The 22914-nt window shown below is 39.3% G+C and overlaps 1 protein-coding gene across 1 annotated transcript in view; it reads left to right on the top strand.

The window, feature by feature from the left end:
* The first annotated feature begins 2868 nt into the window (after positions 1 to 2868).
* ACBD5 (acyl-CoA binding domain containing 5) overlaps positions 2869 to 22914 on the top strand; it is a 30151-nt gene continuing 10105 nt past the window's right edge. The window contains exons 1-7 of the mRNA XM_041408616.1: positions 2869 to 3254; positions 4436 to 4556; positions 5952 to 6024; positions 9680 to 9791; positions 20157 to 20294; positions 21023 to 21223; positions 21916 to 22022. Of these exons, the coding sequence (XP_041264550.1) occupies positions 3179 to 3254; positions 4436 to 4556; positions 5952 to 6024; positions 9680 to 9791; positions 20157 to 20294; positions 21023 to 21223; positions 21916 to 22022 (828 nt within the window). The 5' untranslated portion in view covers positions 2869 to 3178. The remainder of the gene's footprint in view (positions 3255 to 4435; positions 4557 to 5951; positions 6025 to 9679; positions 9792 to 20156; positions 20295 to 21022; positions 21224 to 21915; positions 22023 to 22914) is intronic.

Below are 22914 nucleotides of genomic sequence, written 5' to 3' on the forward strand. Positions count from 1 at the left end.
GATTTGAGTGAGAAATTGTAATGCTAATTTTGTTCTTCATAATTATGACTATTAGGTTTTAAATAATTCATTTTTCCTCCCTGCTGGATTACATACTTCAAAAAGTAAGCCTTGCTAAAATTACATGCTCTTGGATCTGGTAGCTTACAGAACTTGCTCATAATGCATATGAGACTATAGTCCACTTTCTTGAGAACCATTTCTAAAGTATTCTGTAAAATACACTGCTGTGATTCAGACCCTTGAGGGAGCAATAGGCATAATTGGTTCCAGTTTCAGCTTCTCACTTGCATAATTTAACTGACTCCTTTGTCCCTTAAGTAAAATGAAGGTGCTCTTCAAGCTGGGCTGGGGTTTAGCTCAGCACTGGAAGCAACTGCTAGAAAACTAATGCAGTAGGATACAAATGAAAATTATGAAAAGGGACAGTAGCAGCTCACAAATAACACAAAATGAGGATTGTAAGGTAGGTCCACACATCAGACTTTGATATACTATCCTGTGGCATAGCAGAACTGCACTCAATAACCATCCCTAAAGTACTTGTGAAGGATATGTCCCAGGTTACACTCAAGATCATGGTTGTCTGCCTTTTTTCAGAGATCCCCTAAATGCATTCCTTCAGCAGCTACAACAGCATGCTTCCATACGAGATTTTATGTGTCTCAATGCTGCCAGGAATGCCTCATATTAGTGATTCACAGGCTCTCCGTAAGTAGTTTGTGAAAGACCAAGTGAAGAGGAGTGTGAGGACTGCAAATCACTCAGACACGTCAAGTGTCACACATTGCACTCGCTGCCAAATCACGCCGGTAGCAGAGCCAGCCATGGTCTGTCCTCTCTCACATCCCAGCTGATGGGCGTCATTGGTCACTCTTTCTGTCACAGTTCCCAAAGTTTGGCTTTTCATACACTGGATCATAAAAAAAATAAGAGCAAGTCATACTTAGGATTACTTTGGAAACTGCTGTTGTGGAACAATAGAAACACAGCCCAGTGTAACACATACATCATGATTAGATTTTGCAAGCATGTAATATAATTGTGTTCCCTAAAGAATGGTCCTTCTTGAGATAAACCTGCAGATACATTTCTGGCTGTTTGTGAGAGATGAGAAGGTCTCCTTTATTACCTGTACTCCACATTTAATTGTTAACTTTTCATGGAAGTCACAGCACTGAGGATGCAAAATATACATAAAGACATCTATTAACAATGCTAATTTGTATTAAATATGATCATTAAAATTAACTGGTCATTTGTGATATGTTCTCACAAAATGTTTGTCACTGCTCAAAATTTGCCTCTCGTTTACTATTTCATGCTTGTGTCAGAGCATGATGATACTGATTATTTTGGGTTACTTCAATTACCTCATTCTGGATCTCCAGATCTTACACCCTCACATATTTTCAGTTCAAAGAGGGCACCTTCTATTTCTGCACACAGCCATTAAATAGGTTGTCATTTGCATCTCTTCTAAAGCTTATTTCCAGTGAAAGTCTGGGAACATTCATTATAAAAATGCAGACTGCGTTTCTCTTAAATCAATTAAAAGGCAAACATCATTATAGATTGTCTCGGATAAACAGAATTTACACATCAGCTGGCTTCACAAAAGGCTTCTAATTTTTGTATTACTTTTGAAATTAACTCCTTGCATGCTCAAAGAATACGGAGACCCATTTATCTTCAAAAGGCGCTTCCCTTTGATCTGAGTTTCTGTCATTCCTACCTTCATGGATAAAAAAGATTATAGATCTTAGTATGAAACTCACAAGTGCTTTAGAAATCCAGCACTCAAAATGAAAAATGCAGAGAAATAATTCTGTAACATTCGGGAGTGGAGCAGTGCTCATAACACGGGTTTATAATTTGCCCAGTGTGGGGAATCCTATCTGAACACCTCTGGAAGTGTCAGCTTCTCTCCAGCAAAGCTCTCCCCAGGCCAGCTGGCTGCTGACCTTGTAGAATGCACTAGCTCAGCAGAGCTAGGGCTGATCTGCTCTAATTCCCTCTCTCTGGGGCTTTTCTTTCCCACCAGAGGGCATACACTGTGAGCACACAACTGCCTTCAGAGGAATTTAAAATATATATTGTGTACTAGATAAATGAACTGACTGGAATGCCAAGTTTTTGGACTCAGTTCCATTCAATGAGGCTGTTAATTCATCCTGTTGCTCACTGGGTAAATTATTCCATTTGCTACAATAGCAGTTGGTTTAGCATACTTTTGTTTGACTGCAGAGTGCTGGATGCGCAGCGCTCTTGAATAAGGCCATTCATTTATTTAGCTACCGAGATAACTGGTAGTACTGTGCTGGTATTCACCCACATCTCTGGATACCATGGAAATAGTTGCTCCCTGGGTTCTAGGCATGCCTAAAATTTTAATGTAAATAGGAATCATTAAAACTATTTCAAAAAATGTGTCTACAGTGGTAATTTAGGTGAATTGTGTGTGACTAGGTGCGGGTATGAGGACGGCTGTGAGGAGGGGAGGCAGCAGCAGCACAGCAGGCTGTGAGGTCATAGGTGTCCTGAAAATAACTGAGGTCCGTAAAACGGAATATGGCAATGGCACGTTTTGAAGTTTTCCCGTATTGCAGCAATAGGCTGTGAGGAGGGGAGGCAGCAGCAGCACAGCAGGCTGTGAGGTGTCCTAGGTGTCCTGAAGATAACTGAGGTCCGTAAAACGGGTGGAATATGGCAATGGCACGTTTTGAAGTTTTCCCGTATTGCAGCAATACAAGCAGAAGGGAGAGAGGGGAGGAAGAGGAAGGAGAGACAAAGAAACTACGTTTCCCGGCGTGCCCCCGCGGCCTCGGGGCGGTGCGGGAGGAGGGAAGGGCAGGGAGCCGCTGTGGGAGACGTAACATGGGCGCCTGAGGCCGGGGCGGAGGTCGGGGTGGGCTGAGCGCGAGGCCGGGCGGGGTTGCGGGGCGAGGCCGGTCCGAGGTGCTGGGCGGGCTGTCCCGGCCCCGCCGGAGGGGAGGGCGCGGGGGCGGGGGCCGGGGCCGAGGCCGGGAACGGGGCTGGGGCTGGGGCTGGGTACGGCCCGGCTCCTCCCGGCACCGCTCCCGTGCAGGCGGCTGCGGCTGGGGCGCCGAGCTGAGCCGAGCTTGCCCCGCCGGACGTGGCCCGGCAGCCGAGCAGGAGGCGGTGAGGGGCCGGGGCCATGGCCGAGACCGGCTCTCTGCACGCCACCAGGTTCGAGGCGGCCGTGAAGGTGATCCAGAGCCTGCCCAAAAATGGTGAGTGCGGCAGGGGGGTCCAGCGGCAGCGGCACCATCGGTGCCGGGCGGGCAGGGCCCGGCGGGCGAGGCCGCGGCAGCGGCTGGAGAACCGCTGGAAAGCTCGGCATTCGTGCTGCTCCCCGCCTCTCGTGGGGAACGCCGGCTCCGGGGCCTTCTGAGCTCCTCAGTCGGGAGCCTGGACCAGGGGATCTGTCAGCTCCCCGCGATTTCAGCCTCCCTGAAATCCTGAAGTTGCTTTAACAAAGCTGTTACCGTGAGTCCCCCTCTGCTGAAAGAGTTAACAAAATGCAAAAGACAAAAACCCCAGAACTTATCTTTTTGATAAGAGTTGTGATAATTTTTAAAACATTTGTTTATTACATGCATCATTAATTCTGGTGTAAAGTAAAATCGGATGTTTTTGAGGTTCTGAGGTAAACGTCACTGTCAACTTCTAATGATTAGAATCCTACCTTAAGCTACTTGATTTAATGGGTTGGTTATGAATCTTCCCTGCTAGCTGTTAGAGTTTTATATTTACACTTTTTACCTCTACAAAAGTGTGTTCCACAAAGGAGGAAGAGAAAATCAAATCGGGAGGTAGAGTGAAACTGTTACTGAAAGTAATAAATACCTAAGGTAAACAAAAACACTGCAGAAGGCTGTGTTTTGGGTTAATTGTGTTTGTTTGGATTGGTGTTTGGTGGTTTTTTGTTTGTTTGTTTGTTTGTTTGTTTTTTGGGTTTTTTTTTTGTTTTTTTTTTTTTTTTTTTTTTTTTTTTTTTTTTTTTTTTTTTAGTTCTGGAGACTTGCAGTAAGCTATTTGTTAACAGTAAAGTGAATTGCAAGATACTTTTACTGAGAGCTAAACCTGTCCCTTTAAACTGAGTGAAAGGACATTGGCTTGATGTTACTTATTACCTTTTTTTTGTTCTAATTGTGGAGTTTGACCTTAGCAGTAGGAAAGGTTATAGTCCTTTAAACTCCATCTGAAACTTGCTGTTTGTACAGTAAATATTTTCAGTGGTGCTGGTTCTTGGTAGATGAGGTGAAGATGTTCTCTGTTGGCTAATATTGTACTGTTGTGAATCAGGCTGTAACAGGCTGCAGGCTATTTTCTCACAGAACCATTAAGCTTGTCAAATACTCACTAATATTCTTGATGACAATTTAATTGTATTTTAAAATGTTTTCACTAGGTTCATTCCAGCCAACGAATGAGATGATGCTCAAGTTCTATAGCTTTTATAAGCAAGCAACCCAAGGACCCTGTAACATTCCTCGACCTGGATTTTGGGATCCAATTGGTAGATACAAATGGTAACTTTTCATGAGTTGTTGTTTTGGAGAATTTTTTTTATGTTTGGAGTGGAGATGTTTAGAAGAGTAGAAGGAAGAAAGAAAGAAAGAAACTCTCTAAACTCGTTCTTTTTTTAAATAAAAAGAACTTTTACTTTGATGCTTGAATTAGTTTTCTGTTATATTCTGACTTTGTAACTCAGATAATTGATCACTTCTCAGAGTTGCGGATGGAAACATTCCCTTGGATTATGCAGGTGGGCAGGTTTTTCTTAGGCCACCACCATCATGGCACCTCTGCAGTGTTTATCCCATGTTGTAAAATGAAGTCTTAGGTGCTCTGAAGAATGAGTGATGTGGAGGCGTGTCTGGAGCTCTTCCTTCTCGAGTTTTCCTGTGTGATGTGAGCCTGAAGTAAATAAGTGATCACTGGCAACCACTAATACAGCTTTGAGCTCTTGGTGGGGAGGTTGGGTTTATGTCTTTCTGGTTTGTCTGCTCAGTGGCAGGTCTTCCCACTATCTGTGTTTGCCTTGGCCTGGGAAGACTTCTGATTCACCAAATTGCCAAGTTCTCTTTGAAAAGCCAATGTAACTGTTTTGCTTATAATATTTTAATGATGATTTGTCCTGAAGAACAAATATTATTGCTGTCTTTGTGGTTATGGTGGTCTTGGGAATCTTGGTGCAGGGGACAGACTAGGGCTGGGAGCTTTTGTCCACCTGGTTGGTTGTAGCTGGAATGTGAGCCACCAACCTTGGTGGTTTTCTATGGGTCGGACAAATACCCTGGAATGTCAAATAATGTGCAAGACTGAGGAATTGTTTTATTGCAGTCTGTGTTCTGACAGATGCCTTGTGCAATACTGATAAATTTGGATACAGTTTGCTGTCTTGCAGAGTTGTAGAAGGGAAGATTTTATTTAGGTCATAAGTAGCTGCTGTGGTAACTATTTGCCTACTAGACTGATTTGTCTTTCCCTGCTTGCTAAACTCGGAAATGACAGATTTTTTTTGTAGCTTGTTCTACCTCAGTGACAGCTGTTTGTAAGTGCTGGCTGAAGTGTCTGGGCCTGTTTATTTTATACAGCAGAGGATCTTAAACTCAGCTTAGTCAAAAGGGTAATGTGTGTGTCTTTTATCTGGGCTTATTTACAGCTTACTGGGTACATAATCATAGGTAGTCAGTGAGGAACTCTTCAGTCCCTAGTCTGTTCAGTTTGTTGCTGCTTCTTCCACTGTGTGATTATCCTAGCAAATTATATATTTGTACTTTAAAAATAATGTGAATCATTCTTGAATTTTACTTGTATCAGAGAAACTTTGGACATTACACAACTGACCTACTTAAGGCCAAGATGAAAAAAATCCAGTACGCCCTGAAGATACTGAAGGTGTATGTGACTTTCTTTCCTAGGGATGCTTGGAGTGCCTTGGGAAACATGTCCAAAGAAGAAGCCATGATAGCCTATGTTGATGAAATGAAAAAGGTATGTTTACTAATGAAGGGATTTTTCTAGAAAAAATGTTCCAGAAATAGAGGAATGTGAGGGGGGTCTTGCTGACTACTGCTGCCAAAGCTCCAAATGAGTTACTTCCTGTGTGAACTGTTACATTTCAGTACTATTCTGTTTGGCCTGCAGGGAAAATAAAATTACAAAGTTCCTTCAAAACACAGAATTTGTGTTCTTTTCAGAGAAACATGAGAGCTCTAGCTGATACAGGCTTAAATGACAGAGCTAAAGAAAGTGAAATGTTGAAATCATGGTAAAGGGGCATTAAGGAAAAAAACTTGTACTGCACATTGCCTCAATTCTTAGAGCTGAGAGAGGTAAGTGATTTTTATCCTGGGAAAGAGACTAAAGCAACTTTCCAGAAGGACTTTAGGAGAAAAGGTCTTACTCTCATGACTGGAGACTTAAATATAATCCAGTATGTAAACTTAATAATTTTCTGGTTTTCAGGAAGAACTCAACAACCTGAATTTTCTGTACTTGTTATGAAAATATTCCATGAATATTGTAGTTGCAGTGAAACTATTAACATTGAGTAGTGTGCTCTGTTTTCAAATAGATGTGTAACTTGTAAGCAGTCACAGTCACCATATTAAGTGGGAATTGCAGCATTAACTAAAGTAAAAAGAGTTAAAAGTTTCATGTAATTTCTTAACTAGCCCTTTTCACTGCAGTCTTTTCACTGAGACTTTTAGAGATTACTTTTCCAGTTTAAAGATTATTTGCTGTCAATATACAAAGTATAATTGTAATCTATTATTATAATGAGGTTTGAGTCAAAGGGAAAAAGTTTTACTCCAAATACACTTGCTTATTTCTGAGGCCACTATCTTGACAGCAAACTCTGAATCTGTTTAATGGGTGATACAACAAAAATTTTTACTAGGCAAGGAGCTGGAGTCTGGTTTAGTGTTCTTTTTCCTGTCTGTAGTTCTGGTAATTTAGTTCCTGCTGCTATTACTATATCTGCTCTAAACTGGAAAACAAGCAGAAAACACAGAAGGCCAAATACTGTTTGTTTGATTAAAAATCCCACTAAATTTTAATAGTTCCTTTGAATGTGTGCCACAAGATTTAGTGCTTCATTTCAAATCTTGAATTCAAGATGTGTCGATATTTCAGTAGATTACCTTATGGGTTTTTTTCAGTGCAGTAACTGGTTTGGTCAGGACACTAAAACCAAGTGAAACTGCAATGTTTGTTCTAAAAAACTCTAGTCAGCCTCCTGTGAGGAAGTCTGCTTCCTTGACCCTAATGAACCACAAATATTCTGCTTCTGTGCGGATTATGTGTAGGGATTGGAGAGCAGGTGACTTCCTGCCTTGCTTAGCTTTGAAACTGGGGAATCTGTTTACCCTGTTTGGTGCTGTTTCAGCTCTCACATTTGGAATACTACCTTCAGCTTTTCCATCCCAATTGATTCTACTTGCAATGTCAGTGGAAGTGCATTTCAGATGGATCCACTGGGTTGTTCTATCAGCACATACTTCACTAATCCTCATGGACTCACTGTGAGCAGTCTGCTGTTGCTGTGTGGGTATCCATGTCTGAGGGGCAAAAGCCCGCTTGTATGCTGATATCCCAGGACTGTTTAAGGGTGTATAAGCCTGCCTTATTCCCCCAGCCCTGGGGTGTTCCCTGGCATTTGCACATTGTGTTTGGGCTATACACGCATCAGATGACCTTGTCACAAAATTCCAAATTTGTTTTAGGTTTTTTTTTCACTCCTTAGTGTGGTAACCTTGAAAATCACAGTTGAGGAGTGTGTTTGGGTGAGGTTTTGATATGCTGGTGAGAGACCAGCATAATGTAATATTTATAGTTAAAATAAACAAAATGCACCTGAGCTCAGATTCAAGGTTAGTTTGTTTCAGGTAGTGTTTCTGAAATTTATTTTGCAATGTTGTTTAAACTAATTTGTTTACATTTCAGATATGTTGTTTTATTATGTATTACAATTAAGTGATATCTTAGCATGAAGTGTTAACACTGTGTGGTGTTGTAATTTAGAACATGGCTATATATGAATTGTGTGGTATCCAAGGAAAACAGTAAATCAGGATACATAATAACTTATTTTTAATTTTGAAACTTTGAGATTGCTTATTAAGCCTAGCTATAAAAAGCAAGCAGTTACTTTTGCTGGTGAAAGTATTTTCTCTTTTTGTGCTCACCTAAAAGCTAGCAGTTAGAAAAAAATTCTAAGAATTGCTATGAGTAGCACAGACAATACTGAGGTGTACATTTAGAGTGCGTGAAGAGCAGTAATGTGCAGACATCACAGGAATGCATGTATGGAACAGTTTACAAACCTGACTGTAGAAATAAATACATAACAAATGCAAACTTTATCCTAGAAAAGGCTTCTTGTTCCTCTCAACGTTATTGAAGTGAAAAACTCGGCAGTCACAAAACTGTTCAATCTCTGTTTCATATCCAGCTCTGTGTGTCTGAGTATTTCTCCCTAACAAAGACAGAATGAATTACATACACTGAGCAGATCAGAGAAGTGGCAATGAAACTGCAGGTCGATAGAATTGTTGTCTCTTGGTGTCCTTGACTGGTTTGCAAGTGTTGACTCGCTAGGTGCTAGCCTGCCTGGAGCTCCTGCTCTGTGCAATAACTCTGCAGCTTGTGCTCCTGCTGCACACTGGTGTGCTTGGTGCCTTTGAGCAGCATGTTCTGTGGCAGCTTGTACCCTCATGTTGCCTTCTTGATGCCCTTCAGGAGGAAGAGGTGCACTGTAGCTGTTCGTTTGCTTCAGCCTGTGTTCTTACCTCTAGCTATTGCCACTTTTAAAATATGGTAACTAAAAATGTGGAGGATGGAAGAGGAACAAAGCTGTTGGCAAAAAGCTTGTTTGAAAGGACTTAAACTAGAATGGGACAATAATACCATATGCTTTAAAAATAGTATCCAACTATTGAATCTCTTCTCTTTAATTTATTTTAGATTTAAGATTTTGCATTCCTGTCATATGATCAAAGGTATTGTTTTTGAAACTTAAAATGAAGAAACGCTCCAAATGACTTCAAGAGCAGAACTTGGTTCTAGTTTGTTCTTCTAAGTTGGTCTTTGAGCTGTCTCAGTTTTGCAGTACTCTGTCCATTTTTTTGTTTGGGCTTAGAAAGGACCTAGTAGAGCACTTCTGATCTGCTCATTATGTTCCATTGAAGGTGGTAGGGTTTGAAAAGGAATCCTCTAACATAAAAAAAGAATTTTATTTTATTTTTTTCTGTAGAAAGTCTTGTCTGTAAAATAACTATATTGGCTAACAGCAGGCTGTCGAACTTTGAGATGGTTTAGTTCAAAATTGAAGAAATAATGGATTCCAAAGTCTACTGATAAATACTGTGTCAAGGCTGTGTTTTAGTGTTGGCAAATGCATTAGCTCTCTCATCTCATCTTCACCTAAAAGAAATTAATATAAGATTCTTATTCAATGACTTAGTTTTATGTTTTTTCCCTGTAATTAAAAAATGTTTAAAAAAATCAGAACAACAAGTTTAATGACTTAGTGAAATGTTACTGAGTTCTACAATAACCAGCAGTTTCTAAAATCAGTTGAAATGAGTGAATGAATCATTGAAATGCTGTTTCATAAGATGCTTCATGTCTTGTACTTGTGCAGATTCTTGAGAGCATGCCAATGACGGACAAAGTTGAAGAGTTACTACAAGTAATAGGCCCGTTCTATGAAATAGTAGAAGAAAAAAAGAGCAGAGGATCTGACCTAACATCAGGTTCGGACAAATAACTTTCTTTGTACTACTAATAATCATAACTCAGTGATTTTGGGGGCTTGTTTTCTGTAAATGATTTAAAATCTAAATGTTGCATCTCTTTGTTCATTCTCTTTACCATATGGCAGTTCGAATGGATAAAGTCTCTAAGTATTTGGAAGGTAGGAATAATAAATTATGTGTAAAACCATCATTTCCATTGTTTTGGTGCTGTAGGAACTTCCTGCTAACACTTGTGACTTCTGGGCTTGCCACCTCATTAGGCTGGGTTTTGTTTTATTTTGCTTTAGAGGTGATTATGTCCAGGAAGCTGCACATAGTCCTTGTCAACAGGCTTTTTGAGCTGCTGAAGGAAGCCTGAAAAAGGAGAGTATTTAAATCAAAACAACTATCCCAACTAAATCTAGTTTGTGCCTTTCCATTAAGAAAATGAACAGCTAATGTGTAGTGATACGTTCTGATGTAGATGTGGATTGTCAAAATGAATACAGTTCTGGTAATTCAGCTCTGCCATCAAATCTAAAATTTAAAAAAAAATTGACAATCAAACCTCATGCTTTTTAAATCATGCCTTCTCAAGTTTTCTGAGGCTCAAGTTCATGAAGGGAATATTTAAACATTTTAAATTACTGACAGGTGGCAAACCTAGTGGTATCACAGCTGCATAAAAATCAGTGTGTTGATTTTTATTTAGCAATACCATTGTGAGAATGTTTTGTTCATACCAATTATTATGTTACAGGTAATGTGTTCATAAGGCTGTTGTATAAGTCTTACAGTTGTTTAAATCTGGCTTAAAATGACATTTAAAAACTGAAATGCAGCAGGGCAAAACTTGAAACTGTTTTTAAAAACTAAATCCATTGCACATATAAATTGGTTAATGTCTTTAAGAAGCATGAGTCAACTGGTTAAATTGCCTTTTGTATGTGACTTTTTTCCCCCTACCTTAAAGGAATGTGGTTTTATTATCAAGCCTCAGAGAAACAGAAATATTTTTTCATTGTTTTGGGGGAAAAATAATGGTAGAAGTTTTTACATGGCCATTTTGAAAGTGGGTGTGACTTTTTTCTCAGCTGAAGTTGTGTATACTTCATGTGTGGGATGCAATAGGTTTGCCTGGCAGCTGGATTGATGGGTGGGTAAGAGTATCAGTAGATTCAGGTCAGTGATCTGTGTAATAAGGATTTACTTGGACTTGGTGTCAGTGGCACAGTGCCAGAAGCCACTTCTTTAAAAAAATTACACAGAGAACCATGGAACTTGAACTGTACGTGTTTCCATAACAAATCTAGCATACTTGTTTTTTACAGAGGCAGTTTAAGTATAAGGCAGTGCAAGTTAAACAGAACAGCAGATTTCAGCTTTACCTTGTTCTGTCATTGTTGCAATAATTCTGGTGATATGTCATCATTCATACCACTTACAGTGCAACATCTGATTATGCCACAATAAATTAGGACAGATTTTCACAAAGTCCCTTGTATGTTACAACTTTACCATTGCCTGTAAGGTTTTGAAGCCCTTTCCTTGGTGCTCTTACCATTTTCCTGATTAAAAGTGAAGCTGGAAATAATTATTGTTGTTTACAGTGCAGATACCAAAATATTCCACAGAATTATAGAAGCATGATTACCTTCAGTCTTTCAGATACACACTAAAGAATAGAACCTATGGGCCCAAGTCTGTCTGAGATGGTGTAAACACTGGTGACAATACTGTTAAAAATTGACGCATGGTTATGTTTTGATTGTGTGACTTTATCCAGTCGTGTTTCTTTCCTCACCCCCAGACCCCTACAGTCTGTAAATTCTGCTGTGGAGGGTATGTTTTTCAGGGACCAGCAGTTGGTATGTTCTGAAAACTGAGACCCTTCTCTTGACTACCTTGCTTCATATTGTACCCACATCTGCTGGTCCATTCTGTTTCGAATTTGCCTTTTATTCTTCCATCAGACTTTAATCTGTATGCAGATCATTATCTAATTGTTTAGGAATTGTATGCCACTGCCTCAAAATCAACAGTTTCTTGAATTAGTGAAAGAGAATTGTCTGTAAGCTCAGGGTACATCAGTTATGGCTTGTGTATTGTCTCTAGCAGATTGGCCTCAACAGAAAAGTATAACCTTTTATAATTGCATTTCTAGTCTTTGTGGTTTCTTTGAAAATGTTAAATACAAACCATTGAAATACTGCCTTTCTGAATCAATAGAGCCTATGGGTCCTTAATAAAGAACACAGAAGTCTGACATACCAGCATTGAAATAAATGACTTGTAGCATCTACTAGAAAACGAGGACGAACTTACTGGATCCATGGGTTACAAATACCCAGACTTGAATGTGTTGGTAAAGAAAGAAAAATAGAGAATTCACTCCAATAGGCTGAGCAAATCTGAGAATTATTTTGAAAGCATGTAACCTGGGTAGTGTTTGGAAAGGTCACCCTGCAGCTGAGTGAGAAGCTTGACTTCTCTGGAAAGCTGTGTCAGTAGTCTCTTTCTGACAGGTATGAAGTGCTTCTTTACAGACAAAGTCATTGACAAATTATTTTTGGGTACATGATATACTGGACATCAAAGAAGAAAGTGGGCTCTTAGCTGACATAGCACTGCAGAAGGGAAAAGGCAACTCTTGTTTGTAGCTGTTGGAATAGTAGAGTGACACATAAGGTGGATGGGTACTTCAGAAGGGTAGCAATTTAACTTCTTTGCACTTGCTAGTAAATGCACAAGAAATCTGATGTCTAAGTCAATGTTAAAAAGGCAAAGAAGCTTCAAAACACCACTGCTCAGTAAATGTGATTTTTTTTTAGAATGGGCATTCAAGTTTTCTTGTTCTATAGTAGCTGAAGAAGCCAAAGGTGGGTTAGGATTGGCACCTAGTGATCTGATACAGGGTGGAAAATACTGAGAGTTTCAGAACCAATTCATCCTTCAAAATGTTTCCTGGAGAATGTTTGTGGATATTTTCTTTTTTCAGAATGAGGGTAAATCCAAAATCGAGGCAAGGAAATCCCTATCTGACAGGCACCCACACTAAGTTAAGGTGTCTGAACAACTCAGGAAAGTATCTGGAAATTGTTTACAAGGTGTTCAGTAGAATTTTTCTGTATAATCTTTCTGCTTTGTGGAAAGGCATTTTATCTGTTCTAAAATTGTACTAAGTAAAGATGACCCTTTGCCTGCATGCTGAGTAGTAGTGGTCTTACTAACCTTTGTGAAAACCAAATGTTGCTTCCAGTAACAAGAAGTTAGGTACTGCAGAGGCTGTAGGAAGTTTCGGCATTATTATACTCGTGTACCTTGGCTTCCTGAGGACTGTTTCTCTCCCAAAAGCTTTTCTCCCAGCTGTGTTGCAGTTGCACTGGATGATGGTCTGCTGAAGCAAGGTGCTGTGTAGTGCTGCATATGCTGATGGCAGCACAGGCTGTGAAGGAGGAACCCGTGCAGGGCACTGCTTGTGTGAATGGCAGAAGCTGGCCCAGCTCACAGGCAGACACAGCTGTTTAACAATTTGCTTGGTATCTTCTTGCATTCAATATGGGAGCTAGGTTTAAAAGACAATACTCACTGAAGTCTGTGTGCTTTTAGAGCAAGCAAATACATGTAAACATTTGTATTTCAAAGACAGTAGTTAGTACAGGATCAGCTTTGAAAAAAGTGAGTCTGTTCCTAATTACTATTTTTCAGGTAGAAATACTTTTCTTACTCTTAAAATACAATGTATTTTCCAACTGTGTTTCTTTAGATTGCGTATGAGTAGTTTATCTGTTCAAATAGTTTTATATTCTCAAAGACCTTGTCAGGTTGTTTTCAGTGTCTTTGCTTCCTAGTGGGGCATTTGGTGGCTCTGCTTGTGTGTGAGCCTTTGCTCTGAAACACCCTCTGTTTGCTTCATAAACACACTTTTTCATGGCTCTTTGACTTCAAAGATACTTGCTTAACAGATTTCCTTCCCTTTCCTTCCACCTTTCTTCACCAAGATTTTTACAGAACTCAATGTCAATGAATCTTCTTAGTCTTTCATAAGAAGAGGGAAAAGAGCTAAAATATGTGTTGCTCTAAACTGCAGTGCTTTATTAGGTTCTGTTAGTGGCTGCACCACAATGAGGAGTTGTATTGTGGCAGGAGGAGCTGCTGGGTGTGTGGGTGAGTGAGGTTTTTTAAATCCTATCCTTCAAACTTTCCTCCCCTTCTAGTTTCCAATTATAAATTAACAGGTATAATCAAGGCTACAAATGATGCTCGGAAAGACTATTGTGAAACTTATTATACAAATACTTTTTGTTAAAATCTCAGTAGCTTAGCCTTCAGAAGTGTCTGGAACATTCTCTCCAGCATTGGCTGCAGGATGGGATTATTATAGAAGATTAAGGGCTGGGCCAGCAAGTGCCAGACAGTGGAGTATCTCAGTGAGATGTGGAATCAGTGACTCAACAAGCCATGGCTTGTCCTGTTGCAATCTATACCTGCTTCATGCTTTACACGCCAAATCTCAGCCTCTGTGGACTCGACTTCAAGCTGATGGCTTTATGTCAGTGCTGTCTAACGGTGCTGGAAATCAGGGCACAGTATCTGTGTAGCTCTAAGCCTGAGTATTTCAACAGCTCCCCTCTCATACAGAGTGATCAAAAAATATATTGCCACAGGGTGAGCAGCAAAGTATCCAAATGGTAAAATGTAAGATTAAAAATTGTTTCTTTGTAAGTGGAGGGAGCTATGAGACATTCTCTTCCATGGAAAGAGAAGCCTGTCTGTATTGTGATTCAAGCTGGGTTGAGTCAACAGTAAGAGTTTTAGTGCATAATTGGTTGTTGAACTTGGATTTTTTTCCTTCCAGCCAGACAAGATTTCCCTGCAAAAGGGAAAGTAAATGTCAGAAGCTCTTCAGGTTTCATAATTTAGAAGATGTACCCACTTGCTGGATAATTCTGGTGTCTTATATTTTAGCTGTCCTGTTGTAGTTAAGATCCTGTGATGAAAGAATTGGAATCAGTATTTCTCAGAGCTCTGTACTACAAAGACAAGCTACAAAGAAGCAGCAGATAGAGGTGTGGGAGGCTGGGGAAGGTCAGATATAGGTAGTCCTATTTTGATTGCTGTCAGAAAAGCATCCAGTGGACACAGAGTGGTGTTTCGTGTTTGTGTAGCAAAAATAATTAATTATAGCCTTTAAGACGCATAGAAAAGCCATTTGTTTTACCTCTGAGGCTGTGTTTGATATGGCCTTTGTAAAAGGCAGTTCAGATGGTAGGCTTGGTGCAGATGGCAGGAGAATATGACCTTAATGTTATTTAATTTTTGTTTTTTTCTGGTACAGGGCAAAACAATTTTTGATTGCTACAATGTGTGACTCAACTATGTGGCCTTGTGTTGTTTTCCAGCATAATTCAGTTTTCTTTATAGGGTTCTGAGTTCACTGTTCTCATGTTTTGTATTTTCTGGGACAAAACTCAAGAGTGTAATAATGTTCCTTCCTAGCTGCCATGCAAAGTGAAAGTTCCAAAAGATGACTTTATCTCTTCTGCACAGAAGAGAGCTTAGCAAGTTTTGCTCCTCCCGGAGGGAAGTAGTACCAGGCTTGGGGACATCCTGGATCCTGGAATGATGTTACTGTGCTTTCAAGTTACAACATCTAAGAAGCAGCTGTTCTTCATGCTCATTCTCCCACGTTGGCTGAGGTGCTGACAGGAAGCTGGCCAAGCCTGGATCGTTGTCTTGCTGCACACGCGCCGTGTAACCCAGCTGTGTGTGCTCGGGGGCCCTGCACATCCGGGGCCTTTGTGGAGCTACCTGCCAGTGCTGGGAATGCCTGTGGAGCAGCTGCTCTTCTGCCTGGGCTTCTCTCTGCCAGGAAATCCCAGGCACGGTGTCTCTATTGCAGAAGGCTGAGGAGCATCAGGGAGGAGGGAAATGTGTCCAAATCAGCCCCAAAATCTGATGTCCTTATTTATATGGCACATATTCTGAAAATCCTTGGGAAAAGGTACTGGAAAGTGTAAAGGTCTGTCATGACTAGTCAGTAATCCTAAATACTGTACTTGCAAGTTAATATGAATGTCTGAGAAGTTGCTGTTTTCTGTGTTTGCTCTTATCCACAGACTATTGTTTCAATGTTTATTAATGGTAAATAAAGACGTGAGTATTGTTGTTTAATTTTTTTATTAAATACAGAGTCATCTCTTGAGTGTAACAGCTTGAAAAGCACATAAGCAGAGATAGGAATGCTGACAAAACAAGGCTGTAGTCTTTTGGAGTATATTAAAAGAAAAATAAAAATTAGGAGAGGCTTTTTCTGTTATAGTAAAGTTTAGGAAGACTAAAACACACCAAAAAAAAAGGAAAACTATATAGAATATGTGGCTGCCCCAGTATGTGTACTTAGGGTGTACATTTGTCAGAGAACTTGCACCTAATGCACTTAAATTTAAAAGAAATAAAACTGTGGTAGTTAATGATTTTTAGATTTTTCAGTCTGTATTTCTGACAGACTCTTCTAAAATCTCTTTTTATTTGTGATGGCTGCTTGTTTGAGTAGTGTAGAGCAGATGTTACAGAGCAGGCTGGGCCCTTGGAAATTTTCTTTGTAGTGTCCTATATTAAAAAGAATGCAAGGAAATGAGGAATAGAAACTCTTGTTCTAACTGAAGAGCTTACTGCTCCCAGATGCATGTACCCCTCATGTCTCATGCAGTCACCACTCCTTGCAGTATTTGGTACATCAGTTTCAAAATGAGGTGGGGATTTGTGTAACCAAGTGTATTGGAAACGGCAGAACATGGTTGCACAAACTTGGAACTGAAGTAGGGAGCCTACTTGGATCAGTGACAAGCATGAAACATCAAGGGGTGATGGCTAAAAATAATTACAGTTACCTGATGATGAAAACAACTTTGTGTAGGTCTTGGAAATAATCTTCTAGTGGTTAAGATTTTGCTGCTATTGAGCAGATAATAAAGTTGTGGTATTTCATGAAAACATGTAATTTTTATTAAGCAGTGAGGGTGTACACAGCTAGCTGAATGTTTTATCATGTCTTTCATGTGCTGTTGCAGACTGGCTCCTGATCACTGGTATTCTCAAAGCATCTGAGAGGCTGTGGAACTTGTGTGAGGATGATAATGTGGTGTACTGGGCTAACCATCAGCACTGCTCCAGCAGTGCATGTTAATTTTGTATAAGAATTACATGCCTGTTCATAAAACAAAAATAAAAGGCATTTGGGAAAACCTGCTAGGCAAGGTTCTCTTTGTCAAATGACCTTCAAGCTGGGGCAGATCTGCAGAGGCATTTAAGTTCTGAACTCCCATCTGAGTAACAAAAACAGCCTCAAAATATGTGATGAGTTAAAAATCACATACTTTTGAGAAACTTAGCCCCATTATACAGGCCATTGAGGAGAATTGTAGTGATGCCTTTAAAGAAATATACTTAGAATGGCTTGTAGGAAATCCCTTAGTAGAGCTGATACTAGAAAATAAACATCTGGTGAAAGCTTGTAGAGAAGCTGCATGTTTGTTCTTCACATCCTTTCCATCTTGCCTTTTTTTTTTTTTTTGGTCAAATCTTTGTATTTCAAGTTGTTACCGTTATACAGCTCCAACTATTTAGCATTACAAACCCTAAACCCACACCCCAGGCCTCTACAGAATAGAATTCCTTCTATGGCTAAAAACCAGTAAAGCTTTGATTTAAAAAATTGTCACAAATTTCACAGTTTGATGTTGTATGTAGTGAGATGAAAATAATAAACCAAGAGGAATTCTACGGTATCTGAAGCAGGGCAACAGAAAAAGCTTCTAACATTTTGTATGCAGTTGAAGTGAGTAGATGAAGTAAAGGGTTGAGGGGTGGCTGGATGGGATTAGCACAAGCCAAGTAAGGTTTTAAAAGTTTGCTTGACTTCTGTCATTCACATTGAGAATATACATTCCTCAGGGAACAGCCATTAGCCTACTGGCAGGGGATGTAGAAGTCACTGCTAGTTGGTTCTGCTTAGTCTTTAAACCTGTCACCCCCAGGATTAAATTGGTGATTGACCATCATGTCTGGTTCCTTAGCAGATACTCAGAGCAACAAGAATGGCAGCCAGCTATGGGTGTCCCATGTAGTAAAAGCAATTGGGGATGGACCTGATGAGGGTAGCAGTGTAAAGGTTCTGAAGAAAAGCACACAATTAGGCCTGGCATTTGAGGTGGCCAAACTGTACAGGGTTGTGGAGTCTGCATCAAAGCAATGCCTCTTTATGGTCTTTGGGAGCACTGTTGCCAAGAATGACTTAGTGGAAGAAATACAATCCTGATGGATTTCAGTTATTCAGGTGTCCTGTGATGTGATACCATAAATCTGTAACTGTTGATACAGTCTCTCAGTTCCTCCTCTTAATTTAAATGTATGTAATAGATCACTTAGAAAATTCCCCAAATGAATAATCTCTTTACTGCAAGTAAGGAGAACAGAAAGAACATGCTTGAATGTTGAAAAACATTCATTTCAAAAAGAAAATAAGTATATCTTAGGAAAAGCCTTATGGTGTAGCTGGGGCTTTTTGCGGTATCTTTGGTAGGGTGAGGAGCTTTACAGTTTTAATTCTCCTTCATAGCTCAGTGTTCCTCCTGGTCTTGTCTTTCCTGTTTACTCCCACAGCTGGGTAGGACACAAGGATGATTGTGTCCCCACCCCCATATTGTTAAAGGGAAGGGTGACGTGTGCCTTATGGTGCCAAGGGGGCTGTGTCTCTGCCTAATGCTCATGCTGTGAGGACATAACTGCTGCCTTATCCTTCTTATGCTGCTCAGAAAAACATCTTGAGAACTGGATTTGCAATTCATGAAACACGTTTGTGAAAAAAAATGGGAATATGTTGGGATTTCTCTTTTGTGAAGCAAATTTCTGTGCAAATAAGTAGTGACCTATGAGAAGAAAATGAGCAGGTACTTATATTCTTGTGGTGTACAAGATAGACAATTGCTTTTCCAATTCTCATTTTACAATAAAGTAGGGTTTTTTTAATCTTCAGATAAAGAGATGGATTAAATCAATCCAAAGCAGTGATGCAGGCTGCCCACAGAAACATTACCTTGCAATAAAACTAAGGTGAACTTAATATTTAACATATTCATTGTTACTATACTATAAGTTGCTTTAGCCTTTTTTCTTTTTTTTAAAGTGCTGTGGATAAGCTGGAAACTAGAGAAATGTGGGAAGGCTCTTCATTGGAAGGTTGAAGTAGAAAAAACCTTAGCTTTAAATTACCATGCAGCAGAGAAAGTAGTGAAGCTGGTTTGGCAACTCTGGTGTAATTGGATATTATTTTGCAGATTAATGTTAATCCAACACGTGAGAATAAATCTTTCAAGGTTCTGACAAGGGAACGTGGAAATTACACCAATGAAATGCTGTGGTGACAATTAAAACAGTCAGATTTCAGCCTTGGATCCAACATGTAATCTGTGCAAGTGTCTCACAGAAACTGTCCCCTCTTTGTACCTTTGTACTCTGTCCTAACATAGGAGGCTTAAATGATCATCAGGATGTATTTGAACATAACTTTTTACAGAAGATGGTACAATTGTTCTTTATATACTTCATCTTTTAATGAATCTTTACCTTTCAGTTTTTTGTATGGTTACAGTAAATTGTGATCCTTGGAGTGATCAAAGATGAGGAAAAAAAGGATTTGGTAGTTACTTTGTCTATTTCAATATTTGTTTCTTTAAATATTAATGAAAAAAATGCTTGGTGTTTGTATTAATTTCATCAACTTTTTCACTCACATCAGGGAATTTATTTCCATGTGTCATTTGTTAGGTAAAGATCTGTATAAATGTGAGTCATCTTACCATATTTTGCATCTGCCTAAATTACAGCAGAAGATGTGTGGAATATTGTCTTTACCTTATTCAGAATTCTGTTGTTCACATAATTGAATACAATGTTTCAAGATTTGCCTCTGAACTGTAAGCAGGTTTGAAGCATTTCAGCCCAAAAGAGAAATTCTGTTAAAACAGTGATTTCTGGGTTTAAAAGAACATGGCCACATCAGTCCCAGCTGCAGCTGTAACCTAAATACAGTAATAGGCTTGGTCTGAGCTCTTTCTGAAAGTGGCTGCAGTCTCTTCCCTGGAGGCTGCCCAGAGTCATTGAGAATATCTGCACCAGCAGTCAAGCATTCAGTGATGGGCCACAAAAGAGAAACATTAAACCAATTAATAAAGAGTTTACAGAAATAAGTTGCCATTATTTAGTACATCTTCTAATATGGACCTACTTCTGTAGAACTGTGACTGATAGTTTTGGGGGTGATAGTGGTAGTGTATGTTTGTTTCCTTTAAAATACATTTTTTTCTTTGCTTTTTTTCTTAGACCTTAGTAATGTTATGAATTCCACTCCAAATATAAAAGCTGTAAATGGAAAAGCTGAAAGCAGTGATAGTGGAGCAGAATCAGAAGAAGAAGGGCTTCGTGAAGAGGAAGAAAAAGAAGTGCAGATAAATGGAAAAGGTAAGTTTTCTGGACCAGTGTGTGTCCCAGAGTTGTTCTTAGCCACCTGAGTGGCAGAAGATACCAAAGTATCGTGAATGCTTTTTCAAGGGAATTAGATGGAAATACATGTGAATGCATATGTGAAAGATGTCTGTGTTTCAGCCTAGGCTGTAAGAATTAAAACTAGTACAAATTTGATAGCTATGCTGTATGATTTTTGACTTGCCTAGTAAGTTCTGTCACAAGGTTGTCTAAATATCTATCCCCTGCATTTGGGTTTTGTTGTCAGTTTTGTTTTTTTGTAAGAGCTATGAATGACTACATGGCCTGTAAGAGTAGAATTGAAAATTACTTTTATTTTTTTGCAGAGACAATAAAAAAGAACTTTCAGTGAGATTAATTTAGAGGCATTTGGATGCTGAAATAACAGCATCTAGTGAAACCCAAATGAAATAACATATTTAGAATTCTATACAGATGTCCTCCAACGACATTCGGATTATTATTTCGTTTAGAAGAGACACCTACTTCAGATTTACTTCCTTATGTTTTAAATATCTGCTCTTTATGCTTTTTATAAAAGAACAGAACAATCCACACAAATGGGGATATAGGGGCATTTACGTGTTTTGTTCTGCAGGTACATTATACATACAGTCCATTAGTAAGCTAGCTGCTTGAAGAAATATGGTTGGAGATATTAGGTATAGAGCTTTCTCTTTGCAAAGTTTTCTTTTCTTTTACAGATTATAAGAATGTGAAATCCGAATCAGCAGCTGCTAAGGATTTGGAAGGTATTGTTAGTAATGGCTGTTACAAGGACAGCTTTATCCCAGATATGCAGAATGGCATCCAGACCAAATCTGCCTTGAATGGCTTGAACCCAGAGGAAGAAACAAATAAAATGGAGCCAAGCCTGGAAATAGCTCAGAATGCCGCTCACCAAGGTATTGTCCTTCCAAGACCACGTTTTCATTTGCACATGTTTCTCATGAAGAATATTCTTTTTATGAAAGCTTAATCCTGGGATTCAGAGACTAGCAATGGTGTCTTTCAGTTGCAGAAATATGAAGACAGAATTCTAAAACAAATTAATTAGCTGCAGTTAAAAATAAGGCTTTCTTTTAGTACCTACTACAGAAAGAGAGATGAATTCAGAGAAAGAGAGGCCTAAACCCACAGAAATATAAGTGTTTTCTTGTAATATCATTTTGCTACCTATGCAAATACTATTTGCCTTTGAAACTGAATTGTTAGTACAACAAAAATCACTTACATCTGGTTTATTATTCTGAAAAGCTGAACATTTTATAAATGCCACTTTGTTGAAACTAAGTAACTTTAGGTAAAACTGCTTTATACTGAGCTTAGGAAGGAGAGGGTAATGAAAAAGACAAAATTAAAATTTGCAACACAGAAATGCCAATATGAAGAATAGTTTTCCCACTAGTAAAGGTTTTCTATAATTCCTAAATTCATATAACATCTTTACTCAGAATCCAAGTTTGGAATGACAGTTGTAGATAGAAGGGTCATGAAGTGATGCTCACGCATTTTAACTCATTGCTCTAGTCTTTGCCAGGGTTGGCTCACTGGCTCACATTTACAAACCATGTGTGCTATCCCTCTTTCCCTGCAGGTGCAAGTGAAGAGAATACTGAAGAGATCTCAGCAGCTCAGCACTTAACCAGTGATTCAGACAGTGAAGTTTATTGTGACTCTATGGAGCAGCTTGGACTAGAAGAGGTAGGGGTTTGGTATTCCTGAATGTATTTTGAAGCTGGTATGCTGCTTATTTTTCAATGGGTTCCTCTCAGTCAAGTGAACATGGACATGCAGAGGTGAATGATGTGGCTCATGCATGCTGTCCTGCTTGAACTAGAGGGGTTTGTTCCTTTCATTGCCAGTGTTTTACAACTTGGTTACTGCTAATCTAAAAGCCTTGAAGCCTTCAGAGAATTTATATGAGGAGAAGGCTTCAAAAACAACAGTACAAAGAAACAATTGTCAAAAAAGGAAAAACAGTATAAAGAAACTAAGGTCTGTGTCTAGAAATTAATATAGGGTCTTATAACATGTAGAGACCAGAATTCAGCTATTTTTCACAAATGGGAAGTATCTTCGTAACAATTCACTTTTTGCTTGCCTTTTTTCTGGTCTGATGACTTCTGCATTTGTTTCTTAGAATAAATAAAGAATAAGTATTAGCAGGTGGCCTGTAGGCCAGTGCCTACAAGTGGCCTAGTCTAAGGAAGTGGGGGATTATAAGGATTTCTATGTTCTCTTGTATTCTCTTTCATCATAATGTACACCTCTGACTTACCTATAGAAGGTGTGCATCAGCTGTGCTGCCGTAGTTTTGACTGGATTTGTGCTCCTGCTGATTACTACTCATAACTGTAATCTTTGTTGGCTTTCTGGCCTAGTCTTCTTTCAGAGGCCCAGGTTAAGTGTGGGCTTTGTAGGTTGTACTCAGAAACCTCATTTCCTGATTCAGGAGAGAAATGTGTAGATGGTGCCTGGGATCAGAAAGGCCAGAATATTGCATCATTCTCTTGTCTGGCTCTTTCCTGAGTATGTAGGGAATTCATTTTAACAAATCAAAATTCTGCCCAGTAATAAAGCATGTTGGGAAATG

Source organism: Onychostruthus taczanowskii, unplaced genomic scaffold, assembly GCF_017590055.1.
Source record: "Onychostruthus taczanowskii isolate IOZ18803 unplaced genomic scaffold, ASM1759005v1 scaffold3, whole genome shotgun sequence".
NCBI classification, from domain to species: domain Eukaryota; kingdom Metazoa; phylum Chordata; class Aves; order Passeriformes; family Passeridae; genus Onychostruthus; species Onychostruthus taczanowskii.